Raw genomic sequence first — 19,068 nt, 5'->3', positions numbered from 1 at the left:
TTTACTGCAGGGCCGTTCAATTACAATTCAATTGGGCCAGATTTTAAAACCAGGAAATGTAGATGGGCCAGACATTTTCAGCAGCCCATTTAAAACCTTTTTTTTTAGCTTTTGGTAATGGACTGGCAAATGAGTATTTCCCAGTCCAGGCAGGTTAAACCGACGGTTTTCATTGTCAATTCTACGTTTCATGGTTGACAGAGACATATTTTCAGAAAAACTGGGGGTCGTCTTATATTCGAGGACTAGACAAACGTCTTCACAACATCAGATATTCTTTTTGAATGGATAAAGTACTGGTGTAAAACCCACTCCTACACGGAGTGTTGCATTATGGGTTGTTTGTAGCCTTAATGTTGCTAGGCTAGCGAGTGTCTTACAGTCTGTTTATAGTGAGTCTGTTAGAGTCAGTCAGCCCCAAAAGTGTTTTGTTAGTCCAGATTAACCTGCAGGAGTTTCTGAAGCTCGTGTAACGTGTTTCTCTGCCACAGAGGAAATAAATTCATGATGAATGAAAACGAGTATTAAAATATTAAAATTGCTATTAAAACAGCCTATAATTCAAGCTCGCTGGGCCACTCGGAGGTTGCTTCTGGGCCGGATGTGGCCCGTGGGGCCGCCGATTGAATAGGCCTGGTTTACTGTGTCACAGTAACCTACATTTGGAAACAAATCCACCTTATCACACTATTCACTTTTACTGAGAACGTTACTGAATGGATCTACAGCCACACCACAACAAGCTGCTCTCTGTTTCTAGCTGCTTCATACACATTTACACTTTATATAACTATAGGCAGAAAAGATAAGTCTGGTCCGGTTTAGTCCAGTTTAGTTTAGTCCAGTTGAGTCCAGTTGTGTCCTCACCATGCCGGTGCTGAGGCAGGCGTCCAGCACGCTGACCTGGACGTTCCTGAGCCGCTCACAGCTGCTGTCTGAACTCTTCATCCAGAGACGACACTCTGAACCCTGAGGCACCGAGAACGCCTCGCACATCGCCCTCTGGATGGTGTCTGCACACACACACACACACACACACACACACACACACACAGACACACACACACACACACACCACACACACCACACACACCACACACACACACACACACACACACACACACACACACACAGCAAGTTTAGGAGACCATTTAGAGCAGCCACCATTAGCCTCTTGTGATTTGGAGTAGTTCATATTACGATTTTTTTAGATGAATTGTGCAGGCTTTCCACACAGGAAACTCTATAACTTCATTACCCTTCACTATGTCACATCTCTCTTTATCAGTGGGCAAACAATGAAATTTCCCCTCCATCCGACACAATTATTACAACCAATCGGTTGCTCGGTCAGGTTGTTTTTTCCTAGGTTTTTTTTCCCTAATTCATTTTATTTCTTATAAATTACATAAAATTTCTAGGCTATATTTAATACCGCAGAAAATATTGCAATATTTGATAATGACATTGATTCACTAAACCCTTAAAGAAGTGAGGAGTTCTCATTAGGGCAGAAACACAGCACACACACACACACACACACACACTCACGTATGCGGTCGGCACGGCTGAACTGCGCGGTGATGACGTTCTCCATGTTGCTATGGAGACAGAGGAAGATCTCTACAGGGTAAACCTCCACCTTCAGAGTGCTGGGCAGGTCCACCACCTGACACACACACACACACACACACACACACACACACACACACACACAAATAAATCAATTCAAATGTAATCAAACTCAATCAAAGCACCTTGACCATGCCAGGCAGGTCGACTACTTACAAGACACACACACACACACACCTTAGGAAAGCATCATGTGACTGTTTACATCACAGTTATGCAGAGTGAAATATATAGTAAGGGAAATAATACATTAAGTGAACTTTTCCTCACAGAGGTGTGACCAAGTCAAAGTTACTCGAGTCCCAAATTACCAAAGTCCCAGATTACCAAGTCAAGTCCATGTCATTAATGTCAAGTCTCAAGTCTAAATGTAGAACAGCAAGTCAAGTCAGAACAAATCAAGAGTCCAGTATCAATTTAATATCTTAAAGAAAACTAAATATCTAGGACTTTTCAATGCAATATGGTTTTAATAGGATAAAAACTTGGTAAGAGCATCATGAGTTTGATTTCTATAATCAGTTTCAACTTCAATAAATTCAATCATTCCATACAAATTCAGAAAACAGAATTTAAATTCAGTCGTCTGCTGGAACAAATCTCATCACTTTCAATCTGAGTCATTTACACAAACACAAGATCTCAAGTCAAGACTTTAGAAACCTTTTCAAGTCATCAGAGTACAAGTCAGAGTCAAGTCCCAAGTCACCAGAACCCAAATCAAGTCCAGTCTCAAGTCTTCTCTTCATGCAGCAAGTCGAGTCTACATTTAGACTTGGGACTTGACTTGAGACTTGTGCCTCAAGACTTGAGACTGCCTTGGGACTTGAAAATTGACTTGGTCACACCTCTTGATAAAAGTCAGCCCTCATGGACCTGTGTGTTCAGAGGGTTGGGAGCGTTACCTTGCGCTCCAGCGGCGGCTGCCCCTCCACCATGTCGTACCAGGCCAGCAGCTTGTGCCAGGCTTCAGCCGGCACCAGCACAAAGTCCTCGTTCTCCACCAGGCGGTCCTTCAGGTGGAACGAGTCCAGATCTGACCGGGAGGAGGAGGAGGAGGAGACCTGATCAGCTCCACTGTCACCATGACAGTTTGACAGAAATGGGCTTTTTAAGGCCGGTACAGATGTCGGTATTTTAAAAGGGACGGTCCAGCCAATTAAAAATGTTAGTTTTCTTCTTCAGTCTCACTCTTGAGTTCTGTGTTCATCATCCAACAAGATCATTCAATAACAATAATGTAATAAAATGGAGAGAGAGAGAGAGAGAGAGAGAGAGAGAGAGAGAGAGAGAGAGAGAGAGAGAGAGAGAGAGGGGAGAGAGAGGGAGACAGAGGGAGAGAGAGAGAGAGAGACAGCGAGAGAGAGGGAGAGACAGAGAGGGAGAGGGGGGAGAGAGGGAGAGAGAGAGGGAGAGAGAGACAGAGGGAGGGAGAGAGAGACAGAGGGAGGGAGAGAGAGAGGGAGAGGGAAAGAGGGAGAGAGAGAGAAAGAGAGAGAGAGAGAGAGAGAGAGAGAGTCTGTGACTCTCAGCGTTGTCTGCTTAGCTCCAAACTTGATGAATTTAATCCTTTTCCACAAACCTCGCTCTGCTCGCTCAGTCTAGTTGGAACTAAAACATTCTTCAGCTTCACCTTTTTTTTTTTCCAATTAATTGCAGCCTCTGCAATTTGGTTCAAGTTCATATTGTGATTTCATTTTTTGTTTCCCCCAATTAATTGTTCAGCTCTTTCTGCAAGCTGCAGTAGAACCACAACAGCGACCAAAACCAGACAGACAGAGAGACAGAGAGACAGACAGAGAGACAAACAGAGAGACAGAGAGAGACAGACAGACAGCGAGACAGACAGACAGACAGAGAGACAGACAGGCAGACAGAGAGACAGAGAGACAGAGAGACAGACAGACAGACAGAGAGACAGACAGGCAGACAGACAGAGAGACAGACAGACAGACAGAGACAGACAGACAGACAGAGAGACAGAGAGACAGGCAGACAGGCAGGCAGACAGGCAGACAGACAGACAGACAGACAGGCAGACAGACAGAGAGACAGACAGACAGACAGACAGGCAGACAGACAGAGAGAGAGAGAGACAGACAGACAGACAGACAGACAGACAGACAGACAGACAGACAGAGAGACAGAGAGACAGACAGACAGAGAGACAGACAGGCAGACAGACAGACAGACAGACAGACAGACAGACAGACAGACAGACAGACAGACAGGCAGACAGACAGAGAGACAGACAGACGGACAGAGAGATAGAGAGACAGAGAGACAGACAGACAGACATCTCTTTAAAAAGAACAATCAGTACTATCTTCCTGGCTCGTTGCACTAAATGACCATAATATATGAGTGGAGGTTTGTCAGTGTTGTTAATCAGTGTCAGTCGCTGGCTGTTCAGGTTTCAAGCTTTCTGAAGCAGCAGTCCGGTCTGAACTGTCTGTTCTGGTGGAAGTGATCCACATCCACCTGCATGCTGAGCGTCTCTCAGCTTCACTTGTTCAGCCACGGAAGAACAAACTGCAACGACGCCTAAAGCCTGACAAAGCCTCAACAACACACTGCTGCAGCATTTCAGGAGGAGGAGGAGGAGGAGGAGGAGGAGGAGGAGGAGGTTAAACCCTGAGAGACTTCAGGACCGATGCAGAGTCAGCCTTAAATCTGTTGGACAGGTCAGTAAGCTGTGATGAAGCCACACAGGTTCTGTCTGCCACCACTTCCATCATGAAGGTGCGTCTTGGCAGAAATACATTTGATTTAAAAAACTAGAAATAACCTCCTCCGCCAATAAACTTTATTTTATCATAGCAAGGGCAGTCTTTATTTATTGAACATATATAATTAATGTGATTGTTAGGTCAACTTAAAGGATTTTGGTGTCTGCAAAAGTAAGTGACAGCACTTCCACCGTTTTTGTAGAATGACCCAAGATCGTTTTCTCAGCTACAGTGGTAAGCAAAACATTATGATGTCACAGTGAAGTTGACCTTTGAACTTCTGGATATAAAATGTCATCACTTCATCATTTTATCCTGTTAGACATTTGTGTGAAATTTTGTCATAATTAGCGTATGAATTCTTGAGTTATGGCCAAAAAACGTCTTTTGTGAGGTCACAGTGACCTTCACCTTTGACCTTTGACCACCAAATTCTAATCAGTTCATCCTTGAGTCCAAGTGGACGTTTGTGCCGAATTTGAAGAAATTCCCTCAAGGCGTTCCTGAGATATCGTGTTCATGAGAATGGGACGGAATGACTGAAAGACTGAACCCTACTGAATGACTATAGAAAACACTATAGAAACACTATAGAAACACTATAGAAAATATTTTTAGCATGGCGGGACACATGTTTACTGTTGTTGTTGTTGTTGTTGTTGTTGTTCTTGTGGCTGTTAGATGTTACTGAAGAGTCTATATTACTGACTGCTCCTTTAAATCTATCCTCAGTACAAATGACTACAAATTCTCTCTCTATGTCTCTCTGTATGTCTCTCACTCTCCATCTCTCTCTCTCTTTCTGTCCCCCCCCCCCTCCCTTTCATATCTAAGTGGATTTGTTCAGTTGAAGTAATCAGATTACAAACTGTACTACAGGGGGTTCGGGTTAGAGACTGACCCTCGAACAGCTCTGTGTTGTCGATCTGTCCGGGGAAAGACGAGGAGTTCTGGTCTCCCGTCTCCACAAACTCCTTCCACTGTTCATACCAGCGACGCTCCACCACGTACCTGCAGGACACACACACACACACACACACACACACACACACACACACACACACACACACACACACACACACACACACACACACACACACACACTATTACCACCAGCAGTTTACACACTACAATTCTCTGTGCAGTGGCTATTCCAAGTGAAATGACATGTGACAGTATCGATATGTCAATATTAAAATCATCAATAATAATATAGTAATAATATACAGTTATAAAACAACAACATTCATTCAGCATTAGCGGGTCAGGACAGTAACCCAAGGGGATTAATAAAGTGACATCTTATCTCATCTTATTATCTTAAGACCTCCACTGCTGACTGACAAAATGTGATTAAATTAAAATCGTTAACGTCTCAAAGGCACCGGCCCGGTGCTTAGGAACTGTGATGAGACGATGTTTAGAAATTCAACATATCAGGTTTTAGAAACTGCACTTTTGTCATATTAAACTGTCCAAATATCAGTTTTAGAGCTGAAACCTGTACTAGAACCTGAACCGGGACTAACACGGGAACAGATGTGGAACCAAAACTAAACTAAAGTCACTCTGATCTATGTTGTATCTATGTAAGTAATCTATGTATGTGATCTATGTATCTAGTTCTGTGAATCTGCACTCGATTGCTCTTCCTCAACGGCCAGGATGTGTGTCTCAGTAAACTGAATTTGAATTACGAGAACTGAATACAGTTTCAGAGCAAATTAATTCAATTTCATAATATTACATTCAGTTTCAAGTTTATTGGAATTCAGTTTCAGCCTAATAAATTAAATTTCAAATTATGCTATTCAGATTCAGTTTTTCAATGCAAAAATTCAAGTTAAACAATACAAATTCAAATTATGTGATTCAAATTCAGTTTTTTAATCCAATTATTCACGTTGAGCAATTCAAATTCAAATGTAAATAATTAAAATTCAGTTTCTAGTGACACATATTTCTGCCCATACTGATCCACCAGAACACAGAAGACAGGAAACAGCAGCAGCAGCTGATAAATCTGAAAATTCAGAGTCCACTTTCAGTATTTCACCAGCCAGCTAGATGTTTAGAACATAATAACAGTCCTGATGATGGCTGGCTACCTGTGGCCTTGGGCCAATATTCAATAATATCGAATGTCGTAATATTTCATGAATATAGGGCTGGACTATAATTCAATATTATCGTTTATCGTCTTTCAGTGGGTTTATATTGTGATGATATGGTGATTTTGGGATATCGAGACGCACAATTCTGCTGTCTGAACTGATGAGAACAAGATCATTTTATTTAGAAACTCTGTATGGTAGGAATATTACGTGAAAATTTCAGTTTAGTTTGACATCACACCAAACATTACCATTCGGTTCAATATGATGAACATTCATTTATTTAACGTGATTTCGCTTATGTGAGCCATATCGTCATATATATCGATATCGAAAAAAATCCTTATGATTATCGTGATATTGATTTCAACCATATCGTCCAGCTCTACATGAATATCTATATATTCATGAAATATATTTATGAACAAGGAGTTTTAGAGCTGCAGGTAATCTTTGGTCCACGAATCAAAACCTTTCATCAGACTCAAACTCAGTAAATCCTGCACACTCACATCTAGTTTTTTTTTTTTACAAAATCGCTTTTCTTTAAACAAATTTAAAGCTCTAAAAAATGACGAGAAAAACTTCGGATATAAATTTAAATCGCAATTTCAATTTTCTGTCAAATAATCGCAATTAGATTTGTAGTCAGTATCTTTCATCCCCCAGTAGGTTTTCTTCAGTCAGACTCTCTGCCCTACTTCCATGTTGGATCCAGGCGGTTCTGCAGGCTGGAGCTCATTATTCTTTTATCACTTTTACAGACAAACACTTCCCTTCGACCCTCAGACACGGCACCTTCAAAAAAAAATATAAAACCAGCAGCTTTCTCGAGCCTTTCCCTCTCTCTCTCTCTCTCTATCCCTCTCTATCCCTCTCTATCTCTCTCTCTGTCTTGCCCTCTATCTGTCTATCTGTCTGTCTCAGGTTTCCTGTGCAGGCGGATTCAGCTTCAGCCAACGGTCGGCCGCTCCGACACGTCACCCTGAGGCGGAGGAATCAAACGGAAAATGAACCGAGGCTGCTGGTAAAAATGAAACCAGGAGAAGCTGAACCTGCTGTTTATCAGGCTGCATACTTGTAAAGTAAATGCACTGGCCGGTTTCAGGCTGCTGATGCTGGGCTGTGATTGGCCGCAGATCTGAGAAAGACAAATGACAGTGTTGTCGATGTGCAGAGGATAAAACTGGGTGAAGCTTGGTGTATCTAGCTGGGCGATACACCGAAAATTTACCAAAACCGACACTGGCATCACATGTTCTCCATGTCTGTCTGTCTGTCTGTTCAGTAAATCTATCTGTCAGGGAGCCAACTTTGCATAAACAGTTTCATTTGTGTCGCTTCAGCTGAACCGAGAGTCGCTTCAGAGCGGGTGGAGAGTCAGCTGTCAAGCCGGACAGAGAAGGGCAGAGTAACACAGGAAGGAAGGAAGGAAGGTGGGTTTACCTTCAAAATAAAAGCAAACCTTTTATATTTATGACGCCAATGGTGAATGTAGCATTTCTGCACCGTGGTTAGGGCTGGGAAATATATCGATATTATACTGATATCGTGATATGAGACAAGATATCATCTTAGATTTTGGATATCGTAATATCGTGATATGGCATAAGTGTTGTGTGATAAAGTGATAAAGTGATGTAATTTTCTGAACTTACCAGACTGTTCTAGCTGTTCTGTTATTTGCCTTTACCCACTTAGTCATTATATCCACATTACTGATGATTATTTATCAAAAATCTCATTGTGTAAATATTAGAGCTGCAATGATTAATCGATTAATCGATTAGTTGTCAACTATTAAATTAATCGGCGACTATTTTGATGATCAATTAATCGGTTTGAGTAATTTTTTAAGAAAAATAAGTCAAAATTCTCTGATTCCAGCTTCTTAAATGTGAATATTTTCTGGTTTCTTTACTCCTCTATGACAGTAAACTGAATATCTTTGGGTTGTGGACAAAACAAGACATTTGAGGACGTCATCTTGGGCTTTGGGAAACACTGATCCACATTTTTCACCATTTTCTGACATTTTATAGACCAAACAACTAATGGATTAATCGACAATGAAAACAATCGTTAGTTGCAGCCCTAGTAAATATTTTGTGAAAGCACCAATAGTCATCCCTACAATATTGTCGCAATATCGATATCGAGGTATTTGGTCAAAAATATTGTGATATTTGATTTTGTCCATATCGCCCAGCCCTAATATGAATCTCAGGCTGTATTGCCCAGCAGAAGCCAAACAGCAGGCTGGGCTGTGACACACTGGGCAGAGTCCAGACACTTATCAGCAGAGCCGAGTACCAACAGAAAACTTGTAAAGGTGACACATATTCTAAATACAATAAAAACAAAACTGTATTCTACTATACTGCCTAAACAAATAATGTATCCTGATTACTGGCATTTGTGGCAAAATAAAGGATTACTTCTGGGATTAATTTGAACATGGAGGTAACTTGATGTGTCCCTACCACTTCTCTGATGAACTTGTCACAGTGTGTGCAGCTACAGCTAACACTAGCTGGACAAACAAGGGCAGCAGGAGTTCATTTAGACTGCCAGTCAGTCCGGTTCATAGTTTCAGATGCTGTCTGTCTGTCTGTGTGGCTTTCACTTTAAAGTGAAACTCAGCAGGCCAGTCAGAGTCAGCTGTTCTACATCCTGATAAAATACGGCACAGGAGGAAATTTGTTTTTGTATGGAGTCTTGAAATGAGTTTCCTCATCCGTACATCTTTTATACCTCAGGTGTGGCAAAGTAACCTGAAAGTAACTGAATATCAGAATATCAGAATATGTTACTCAATTTGGGTAATCCCTTGGATTGAATAACTGATGACACATTTGATGAGGTAACTAGTTATGTAGCCTAATGGAATATTTTTATAACATTTCTTAAGTAACCCACCTACCCATTCCTGCTAATCGGGGTAGTTTCCATGGACTTGTATTGGACTGTGAGGCTGCAGGAAACTCGCCTTGTCATACAATTCCCAACTGACACAATAACTAAATAGTGCAGAAACTATTAGTTGATTAATTGATTAATCGATCAGCAGAAAATCAATCATTCATTCATCATTTTAGTCATTCATCAAGTAAAGATACCAAACATTTGCTGGTTACAGCTTCACAAATGTTAAGATTTGCTGCTTTTCTCTGTTTCATATCATTATAAAATTAATACTTTGGGCTTTTTGGCTGCTGGTCAGACTGAGGAAGAAATCTGAAGAATCACTTTGGGCTCTGGAAACTGTGATAGGCATTTGTAATTATTTTAGACATTTTATACACTAAATGATTAATTGATTAATCTAAAAAATCATTGATAAATAATGAAAACAATCATTAGTTGCACCACTGCTACTGAACAGCCAGTATCTTCCTCTGTAACTACAGTAACACTGCAACACCTTTTATAATCTGGACTGTACGGTTCATTTCATCAGTTATATAAACGTCACTTTAATCTGGTTGACTGGCTGTTGACCCCACGCTACTTCATCTGGTTTCTGTCAGCAGAACGCTGTGTTAATGTTAAGTAAAGTGTCTATCAGTCTATATTCATGTCAGGTTTCAGCAAAAAGCTTTAAGCGACGTTAACATCATCCGACGACAGAAACGTTAGCGTTAAATTAGCCTAACCTAACTAGCCTGTGTGCTGCGTTCAGGCGCTGGCTGAAACACCGGAAATATGACCGAGGCGCATTCGCCCGACCCGACAAAGCGGCAACTGTTGTGAGGTCTAATCGTTTGCCACAGGCTGCCGGAGGTGCATGTTGATGATGACACAGCAGATGCGTCTGGGAATGCGAGACGTGTGACATGAGGCAGTGACTGACTTTAGAGCTGTAACAATTAATCGATTAGTTGTCAACTATTAAATTAATCGCCAACTATTTTGATAATCGGTTTGAGTGATTTTTTAAGAAAAATAAGTCAAAATTCTCTGATTCCAGCTTCTTAAATGTGAATATTTTCTGGTTTCTTTCCTCCTCTATGACAGTAAACTGAATATCTTTGGGTTGTGGACAAAACAAGACATTTGAGGACGTCATCTTAGGCTTTGGGAAACACTGATCCACATTTTTCACCATTTTCTGATATTTTATAGACCAAACAACTAATCGATTAATCGAGAAAATAATCGACAGATTAATCGACAATGAAAATAATCGTTAGCTGCAGCCCTAACTGACTTGACAACTTGTTTTGTCCGACATGAATAAAAGCAACCCAGAAGAAATAAACATTGTGTTCTCACTCATCATCATGACCTGGTGTCAGAATTATCGATGACAGGTGGCTAAGTTTGGACCACCAGAACCGTTAGATCTCACCGGTATGGCGGCAGAGGTTTTCCCGTTTTCGAGTGGCGTCAAAACTCGATAAGGGTTATGGGGGGGAGGGGGGGTCATGTTAAGAGTCAAGCACCTTCAAATTCACCTTCCTACACGGGCAACAGTTCACCCGACAAAGTTCACACATAGTCACAGTTCCTCCTCACAAAAACACAGCGCTGGAAACATACTTAACATACATAAAACTTCAATTAACAGCCCGGGCTTTTATTTGCTTCAAACACTGAACTCAACCGGCCTATATCTGGGACAGGCGTCTGTATGGGACAGGCCTTTAATTCCTTTCGCACAAGAGAGAGAGAGAGAGAGCGAGCTAGAAAGTGAGCGGTGGTAGCGAGAAAGCCGGTGAATCAGAGAAATGTAACGTTATTTTCTGCGTGTTTCACAGCGGTAACGTTCTAAAGAGAGAGAGAGAGAGAGAGAGAGAGAGAGAGAGAGAGAGAGAGAGAGAGAGAGAGCCCCGTATCAAAGGATGAAAACCAAAAAAAGATCAACGGAGAAATGTCTTGCTGCTGCTTCTCCTGAGTTTTGTTCAGCAAATTTGAAACTGATAGCTTGAATTTCAGGTCGTACTTTTTTCAGAAGCAGAAGTGTGACGTCACTATATAGACACCCAAGCAGCGATCATTACATATAAAATTACATTTTAAAAAAACGAATATCCGAATCCCAAAATTGAAAACCGAACACCTACCCAACGAACAAATATCCGAATATTCGGGTCCAGCCCTACTGTCTACCACGGGGTCCGGCCCGCACTGAACCAGCCATCCTCAGATCCCGCCCCGGAGTCTCCTCTCCAGCTTGCAACTCCCCGAGGAGCTGTGCGTGAGGTCAGGCTGCCTCTCAGATTTAGAGACTGAAAAGTGACGCTTAACCTTTACTGGGTTCATTGAGATGTAGGGATGCAAATTTTCAGAAATTTCCTTAATCGATCGTCGATTAATCGATTAATTGGTCATTAACGTGACCAATTAATCGATTAATCATTATGTAAAAAAACAGCTTTTGACATAGAAAATTGAAAATATAAAATGCGTGTTTTTCCACCTGTCTTTAGGCCGACTCAACAAGTTACTCAACCAAGCAGAATTCAAAAGAGTCGGGACCCGACAGCGAGTCAGTGTTTCCCACAGAGTGAACATGTTCTTTCTTTAGGGTTCATTACTTTAAATTGTCTTCACATTGTGTCCAACTAAACCAGCTGGCAGAACATGCAGTGAAGTTTCTGCACTGCATCATGTTCACTTCCTGAGTGTTGAGCAGCGTGAGAATTGTCCGATTGAAAAGTATCAAGTTTCTCTTTACCGTTACAACACACGCGAGTTCGGAGAAATTGTGGAATTTTATATTTTTCTTACGAATGTTTTCAGAACAGGAGACAGACTGACAGGTTGATACAGAGCTGCTGCATCGCCACATGACAGACAGGAAGTGATGCGCACATCAGACGCATTACAGAGCGATTTAGATCCATTTCTATACATTGATCTTGTCATCTTGTCATCTTGGGCTTTGGGAAACACTGATCGACCTTTTTCACCATTTTCTGACATTTTATAGACCAAACAACTAATCGATTAATCGAGAAAATAATCAACAGATTAATCGACAATGAAAAATAAGCGTTAGTTGCAGCCCTACTGTCATGCAAAACTTGACAATCTACACCTCTGCTGTGGTGCTTACACTGGTCAGTCAAACTGTTCAGTCAGTTTATTTCTACTATCACCACCAAACACACCACCTTAATAGAAACAAACGCTCCATGGTCTGTGATGCTAGCTTATCACCCTACTTACCAAAGGCTTGGGGAGTGGAGTTACAGATGCTTTAGGTAATAATCCCACTTACACCTCATTCATTACACGCCTGATGCGCACTGTCTAAGATAAAAACAACCACCAAAACACTACTACTGTCGTTACCGGGTCCACTTTGTCATTATTTCCAACCGTACGCACTTGAACGCGCGCCTATTTACGACTTCTGAACTCCAACTCAGGAGCTTCCGAGCAGACCGTGAAGGCAGCATCGCAGCTGGTTGACAGGCTAGCGTTAGCAGCGTCGCTGGCTAGCTCAGGTAAACTGTCCGTTAACCTGTCCGTTAGCACCAGCAGCGGCACGGACCGCCACAGCAACACGGGACAACCGACGTCACCGAGCCGTTAAAGCGCCCAAACAAACTCACACCGCTCCGTCCTGACGGCGTTAACCGTGTTAGTTCCCGTTAGGTAACGTTAGCCCTGCGATGCTAACTTATGCTAATAGTTAGCGCTGTCACTGGCGTGTATATGTGTGTGTGTGTGTGTGTGTGTGTGTGTGTGTGTCAGTTCAGCGCCCTGCTAGCCGAGGGCGGCAAGACTCTCACCAACTGTCGCCCGCTCGGAGCTCGCTCTCCCGCAGCAGAGACTCGACCTCCCGCCGCTGGGTGTCCAGGCCGGGCGGCTCGGTGGCAGCAGAGCGGGTGGCGGCCGTCATGCTAACTCATAAATGTCGGAACACAGCGAGGGAAACGCAGATGTCAACCGCCGCATTGATCAACCGATAAACTGGAAGCCAGAGCTGTGTTTGCGGAAGTAGGAAGTGGTTCGCGTGATGACAACTTCCGCACTGTGTGACGCGGCCTCCGCCAGGGGGCGTCCGTCAGCCATACAGTAACCATTTTTTTTTTTTTTTTTTTTTTTAGAGTATATTTATTGATTTCCAGAGGGTCAGACAATTAAGGATGAACAAGCAAGATAAAAACAGGTACCCTCCTTTCCAACTTACCCTCAACACCGAACACATTCTCCACACACACAAGAACCAAAAAATAGTCAAATAATCAAAAATGAAAAAAAAAAGAATGAATAAAAAAGAATAAATAAATAAATAATAGAAAACAGAGATAAAACACCAAGACAGAAGGTTTATACAATTAGGTATAACAAGGATAATCAGGCATAATGGTGGGATAATGGCATATTAAACACTAAGACCTACATGGAAATGTACCTCGAGATTTCAGTCCATGCTAGTCCATAGAGACCACTCCAGAAGGCCTGAGACAGAGTCTGAAATCCCCTGAAGAAGAACACATCTCTTTGCACTGAACAGAAGCACCTGAAGCAGCTTCAGTGAAGAGGGGCTGAGGTTCAGTGCTACTGAATGTATTCCCAGAATGCAGAAAATCGGTTCAAGGACCAGTTTTTTCTTAAATGTAATATCAATTTCTTTACACATTTTGACCCAGAAGTCATTAATAAGAGGGCATTCAAAAATACAGTGGAAATATGAACCTACAGTAGTCTTACACTTATTACAGTATTTTGAAAGCAAAGAATTAAACTTGTTACGTTTGACCGGAGTAGTTTGCAGCCTGTGTAAAACCTTGAACTGTAACTCCCAGGCTTTGTTGGTAAATAAGCAACCTGAAGCAGTAACCATTTATAATAATAATAATATTAATACTGTTACTGTAGTACTACTACTGCTACTACTACTACTATTGCTACTTCTACTGTTTCTCGTACTGATAGTCCAAATACTACTACTACTGCTAATTCTATTACTTATACTACTAATATTACAACTGCTACTTTTACTTTTACTACTTTTACAGCTCTACTAGTGTTACAACATTATTACCTATCCTTCCATGTATTGATAACTACAGGACTTTTGGTTGTCAAATAAATTGCTTAAGATCCATATATTCAAATTTTAAAGACATTTAAACTCGTTCAAATGATTCAACTGTCCAGCTTTTCAAACTGAAACAAGCGCACACATTTTTTTCAGAAAATGTAATCTATTTATTATTTTTATTAAACCTTTATTTAACCAGGTGAGTCCCACTGAGATTACAAGATCTCTTTTTCGAGGGAGCCCTGGCCAAGATAGCAGCAATACAGAGTTTCAAACAACATACAAACAAACATTAAAAGCACATAAAACAAAACATACAGTAGAAACTCACAGAATCATTATGCCTAAAAGACAGACAGGAGGAAACGGGTCTAGCTAAGGAAGCAATTACAAATTCCAATTGAATCTTTTCTAGTATAATAGGTTAATAAGCTTTAATTATACACAACAATAACAGACAACAATAACTACAAAGAAAAAGTAAAATAATAACAATAAGATGGAATAATAAAAGGCTAAAACAGTACAAAAGCAACAGAAAACAGTAAGCAAGGATCCTGAACAGAGTAAAATGAAGACATGAGACATGAAGCAGAACAGACTGTAAAAAGTTTGTAGTTTTTGAGAAGGATTTAAAAGACGATGTTGAGTCTGAGTTCCTGTCTGACCTGTTGGGTTATTTATGGGGGACAAGAACCGGATTTGTTGTAAATAATTGAATACTATTAAGTAAATCGAGGTTTTCCAGACCTGTCCTGTTAGAGAGGGACAGCAGTGACTGAACGATAAACAATATTTAATAAAAGGCCAATATCAGATCAATATATTGGTCTAAACTTAATACACAGACCTATATAATAATGTCCTTCAACAGGAATATTCATAGACCTACTGTAGTCCCACTGTCATGTGATGAACTTATCATCAGTATCAGTGTATGTTTTTTGTGTTATTAACAATATTACAAACATTACAAATATCACTCAACAGTTAACCGAGGACTGCAACAATATTTCTGTGATTTTATTCAGAGATCAATTCCATGATTTCTAAAATCCATGATTTCAGTCAGAAATAAAGTGTCATTGTTGTAAATGGATGATGAGTCATTCCATTACAAACCTGATAAATGTCCTTATAAAACCTGATGAATTCAACTACATACAGTTTACATGCTATCTCTGTCTATCTCAATGTCTGTCTGTCTGCCTGTCTGTTCTCTCTGTCTGTCTCTCTGTCTGTCTGTCTGTTCTGCCTGTCTGTCTGTTCTGCCTGTCTGTCTGTCTCTCTGCCTGCCTGTCTGTCCGTCTGTCTGTCTCTCTGTCTGTCTGCCTGCCTGTCTGTCTGTTCTGCCTGACGGTCTCTCTGTCTGTCTGTCTCTCTGTCTGTCTGTCTGTCTCTCTGTCTGTTCTGTCTGTCTGACACCTTGTGGTTGTGATTGGTAATTGCAATAGATTGTAAAATTATCATCCACTCTCCTCCAGCTGATTCTCACAAGTTTGTTCACCATGCAATACATAAGAATTTTTTTGTATTTGTTTAGTTTGTTTGTGCAAGAAAGTAAAATATAAAATGTCAATAGACAGAATTAAACAAGACTGACTGAAAAACCCATAAGGCTTGTGAGACAACAGCTATAAATACAACTGAGGAAATTAACTTATAAATATGTTCCTTTTCCTTTTTTAGTTTAAAAAAAAAAATAATAATAATATATATATGTTACAGATGAAAATGAAAACAGTAAAAATAGGAAAAAGAGTAGAAACGTAATAATAACTTAAAGCAATATTAACTGTCATGAAAAAAAATTAACAACTAACTAAAAATAACAAACAAAATAATAATAATAACAGTTAAAATGACTGATCAACACATGAAAAGAAAAATCATTTTTGGAGTGTGATCAGCAGCCTGTCTGTGTGTCTCAGGCTCACAGCTGATAACAACTCCACCAGCAATGAGAAGATAACGTGTTTGGAGACTCCAGTGTCAGTGGTTCTCAGCGTGGGGTCCGGGGACCACCAGGGGTCTTTGACAGGGTTCCAGTAAAACTTCAGCTTTATTTAATTTACAAGAAGTTAACACAGTTAGAGAATGTAGAAGAATGACTGTTCTGATCATAGTTTCTCTGTTATCTCTCTACCTACAATACAGACAGTCATGGAGTTCTGGGCAAAATCATATCTGACAATAAAAAATATTCTCAGATTTGGGTTTGAGAGACAAAATCTCATCAAACAGGGGTCTGTGGGCCTAATGTGGACTGGATTAGGGTCCTTGATATGGAAAAGGTTGAGAGTCTCTGCTCTAATGGACACCATGAATGAAGGCAGTGTCAGTTGTGTGTCAGTAGATGGCAGCGTTGACTCATATCAGGGTTTTGGAACACAGCAGGAAGAAGCTGATTGGTCGATTCAACCTGTTGCTTAAACCATCACAACCTGCTGCGTGTGTCTGTGTATGTGTGTGTGTGTGTGTGAAGACAGAGAAAGGGATGGAAACAGAAATACAGAGAATGAGAGAGGGGGAGAATTTGAGAGCGACTAAGAAAGGGTAAGAGGGTGAAAGACACACACACACACACACACACACACACATACACACACACACACACACACACACACACACACACACTATATGTAACCTCAAGAGAGACAAGTGCCCACACACACATTTGAATCATTTGCTTCATGTGTGTCTGAGTGAGAAGGTGAGAGGGAAAGAGTTTAAATATTTAAAAATTGCAATAATTTAAAATAATTATTCCGATATATTCGGCAATTATGTTAAAGTTGAACAATTTTAGGATAATCAGGGAGCAGGGATTCAAACACCGTGTTTCTCCGTGTTGTTTTGGGAGGAGCGGCAGGATAAAGACTCTCTGGGGAAATAACAGTAATGCGATTATGATGATATTCTTTCTGTAATTCATTCATATCCTCATAACCTGCTCCACTAACCGCAGAAAAACCCTTATTTCCCCCTTTATTCACAATATTACTTTTACAGATGCAGCCGTGGTACCAGACAGTCCCACTGCTTATCACATGAACACTTTAATTATCGCTCCACTGCAGCACATTAGTGTCATACAGCACAGTGTTCAGATATTAGATATTTATTAAAGCTCCATATCCTCCACTTTCCAGAGTTTTATTTAGTGTCTTTCTATCCAGTCAAAGCTGTGTGTGTGATGTCATGAACCAAAAACACTCTCAATCCATTTCTCCACGTTCATTTTCCAGCATCTCTCTGAGCCTTACCAAGAACAGGCCGTTTCTGTCTCCGTGTCTTTAAGGCTCATTAATATTAACGACCCCCTCCGTTCCCGATCGGCTAACCGTTTCCAGAGTGAAACGTGAGACGCCGCGGCCCGGCGGCTACAGGTAGGGAAAACTCTCCGGTAATAAACGATGACAACCGCTCAACCGCTTTGAAAAAAACACTTTGTTAGTCTGTTATTTCTTACAAAAATGATAATGAGCGAACCTTTGTGACGCCACAAAGTTACGGAAGTCCAAACGGCTCGTTTAGAGGCTCGCTGCACTAATATGGATTGTGTGGATTTAGTTTTGTGTTTTGATACTTTTCACGTCTAAGGCAGTAACTGAGGTCTTTGGCAGTGTATAGCCCAGTTTTAGACCAAGCAGTAAATACATTAGTGAAGGTTCACTAGACAGTATTTTCCCCTCGATGGTTGGAGGCACCTGGTAGGGGAACGGCCACATGGAAGGTTCTACATAATAATCTTGTTTGATCCTAAGATGCATAACTTGATACAGCCGTGGCCGAAGTTTGTGTTTCCCCCTCCCTGTGTTCCCTGTGTTCCCGGTCTGTCTCTCTCTCTCTCTCTCTCTCTGTCTGTGGGAGCATCTCAAGTCTCTTATTTGATATTTCCTCGCTCCTCGATCCTCGCTTGAACCGGAAGGCGTTCTGGTCCGCCATTTTGAAGGTCGTCCCAAAGCTCTTATTTCTGCTTCGAGGAGGGAGGAGGGAGGAGCGAGGAGGGAGGAGGGAGGAGGGATCTCTGAGGAGCGAGGAGCGAGGAGGGAGGAGGGAGGAGGGAGGAGGGAGGAGGGATCTCTGAAGAGCGAGGAGCAAGGAGGGAGGAGCGAGGAGGGAGGAGCGAGCAGCGAGGAGGGAGGAGGGATCTCTGAGGAGCGAGGAGCGAGGAGCGAGGAGGGAGGAGGGCGGAGCGAGGAGGGAGGAGGGATCTCTGAGGAGCGAGGAGCAAGGAGGGAGGAGGGAGGAGCGAGGAGCGAGGAGCGAGGAGCGAGGAGGGAGGAGGGAGGAGGGAGGAGGGATCTCTGAGGAGCGAGGAGGGAGGAGGGAGGAGGGAGGAGGGAGGAGCGAGGAGCGAGGAGCGAGGAGGGAGGAGGGAGGAGGGATCTCTGAGGAGCGAGGAGGGAGGAGGGAGGAGGGAGGAGCGAGGAGCGAGGAGCGAGGAGCGAGGAGGGAGGCGGGAGGAGGGAGGAGGGAGGAGGGATCTCTGAGGAGCGAGGAGGGAGGAGGGAGGAGCGAGGAGCGAGGAGCGAGGAGGGAGGCGGGAGGAGGGAGGAGGGAGGAGGGATCTCTGAGGAGCGAGGAG

The 19,068-nt window shown here is 41.9% G+C and overlaps 1 protein-coding gene across 1 annotated transcript; it reads right to left on the bottom strand.

The window, feature by feature from the left end:
* Nucleotides 1–867: 867 nt before the first annotated feature.
* Nucleotides 868–13,344, bottom strand: LOC139638252 (ubiquitin carboxyl-terminal hydrolase 11-like; the record flags this gene model as incomplete). The annotated part of the gene is made up of 5 exons (XM_071512320.1): nt 13,219–13,344; nt 5,263–5,372; nt 2,538–2,668; nt 1,552–1,669; nt 868–1,013 (listed from the first exon to the last, which is right to left on the bottom strand). Coding segments are annotated over exons 1-5 (615 nt in total), but the record flags the coding sequence as incomplete, so codon positions are not given.
* Nucleotides 13,345–19,068: the final 5,724 nt, after the last annotated feature.

The sequence above is a fragment of the Centroberyx affinis genome, unplaced genomic scaffold, assembly GCF_046629955.1.
Source record: "Centroberyx affinis isolate AG114_WGS23_722 - 3 ecotype Tasmania unplaced genomic scaffold, CSIRO-AGI_Caff_v1 ptg006238l_1, whole genome shotgun sequence".
In the NCBI taxonomy this organism is placed as follows: domain Eukaryota; kingdom Metazoa; phylum Chordata; class Actinopteri; order Beryciformes; family Berycidae; genus Centroberyx; species Centroberyx affinis.
This window is presented reverse-complemented; position numbering and strand designations above follow the sequence as displayed.